Consider the following 749-nt stretch of genomic DNA (forward strand, 5'->3'; position numbering starts at 1 on the left):
AAAAATTCCCTTAATATCCAGGAAAAATTCCCTATAAAACCCAGGCAAAATTCCCGATGAATTCCAGGGAAGAGGGAGCCGTTTCCTACCGCTCTCGGCCAGGGCAGCGGCCACCTCGTTGAGGGTGGAGTAGATGTTGCAGGCGGCCCAGCGGCACTGAGCTCCCAGCGCTCCCAACGTCTCCATCAGCACCTGCATCCCAAAAAACCACGGGAATCAGCGCGGCCAAATCCCGCCTTTCACCTGGCCTCGCTGGGAAAGCTCCCTCCGGGGCTCAGAGCTGGGTTTAAGCTGCTGAAAGGTCTCTGAAGTTGGGTTTTAGTTACTGGAGAGTCTCTGAAATTGAGTTTAAGGTTCTGGGTCTCTGAAGTTGGGTTTAAGGTTCTGGAGAGGTCTCTAAAGTTGGGTTTAAGGTTCTGGGTCTCTGAAGTTGGGTTTAAGCTTCTGGAGAGTCTCTGAAATTGAGTTTAAGGTTCTGGGTCTCTGAAGTTGGGTTTAAGGTTCTGGAGAGGTCTCTAAAGTTGGGTTTAAGCTTCTGGAGGGGTCTCTAAAGTTGGGTTTGACGCTCTGGGAGGGTCTCCTAAGCTGGGTTTAAGCTGCTGAAAGGTCTCTGAAGTTGGGTTTTATTTACTGGAGGGTCTCTGAAATTGAGTTTAAGGTTCTGGGTCTCTGAAGTTGGGTTTAAGGTTCTGGAGAGGTCTCTGAAGTTCAGTTTTAGCTACTGGAGGGTCTCTAAAGTTGGGTGTAAG

The 749-nt window shown here is 49.7% G+C and overlaps 1 protein-coding gene across 2 annotated transcripts in view; it reads right to left on the reverse strand.

Annotated features, from left to right (window-relative positions):
- Positions 1-749, reverse strand: part of AHCYL2 (adenosylhomocysteinase like 2) — a 77,548-nt gene that overhangs the window by 23,329 nt on the left and 53,470 nt on the right. For both annotated transcript variants that reach the window (XM_015628198.3, XM_015628199.2), the window contains exon 5: positions 90-192. In XM_015628198.3, the coding sequence (XP_015483684.1) occupies positions 90-192 (103 nt within the window). The remainder of the gene's footprint in view (positions 1-89; positions 193-749) is intronic.

This window comes from Parus major, chromosome 1A, assembly GCF_001522545.3.
Source record: "Parus major isolate Abel chromosome 1A, Parus_major1.1, whole genome shotgun sequence".
NCBI classification, from domain to species: domain Eukaryota; kingdom Metazoa; phylum Chordata; class Aves; order Passeriformes; family Paridae; genus Parus; species Parus major.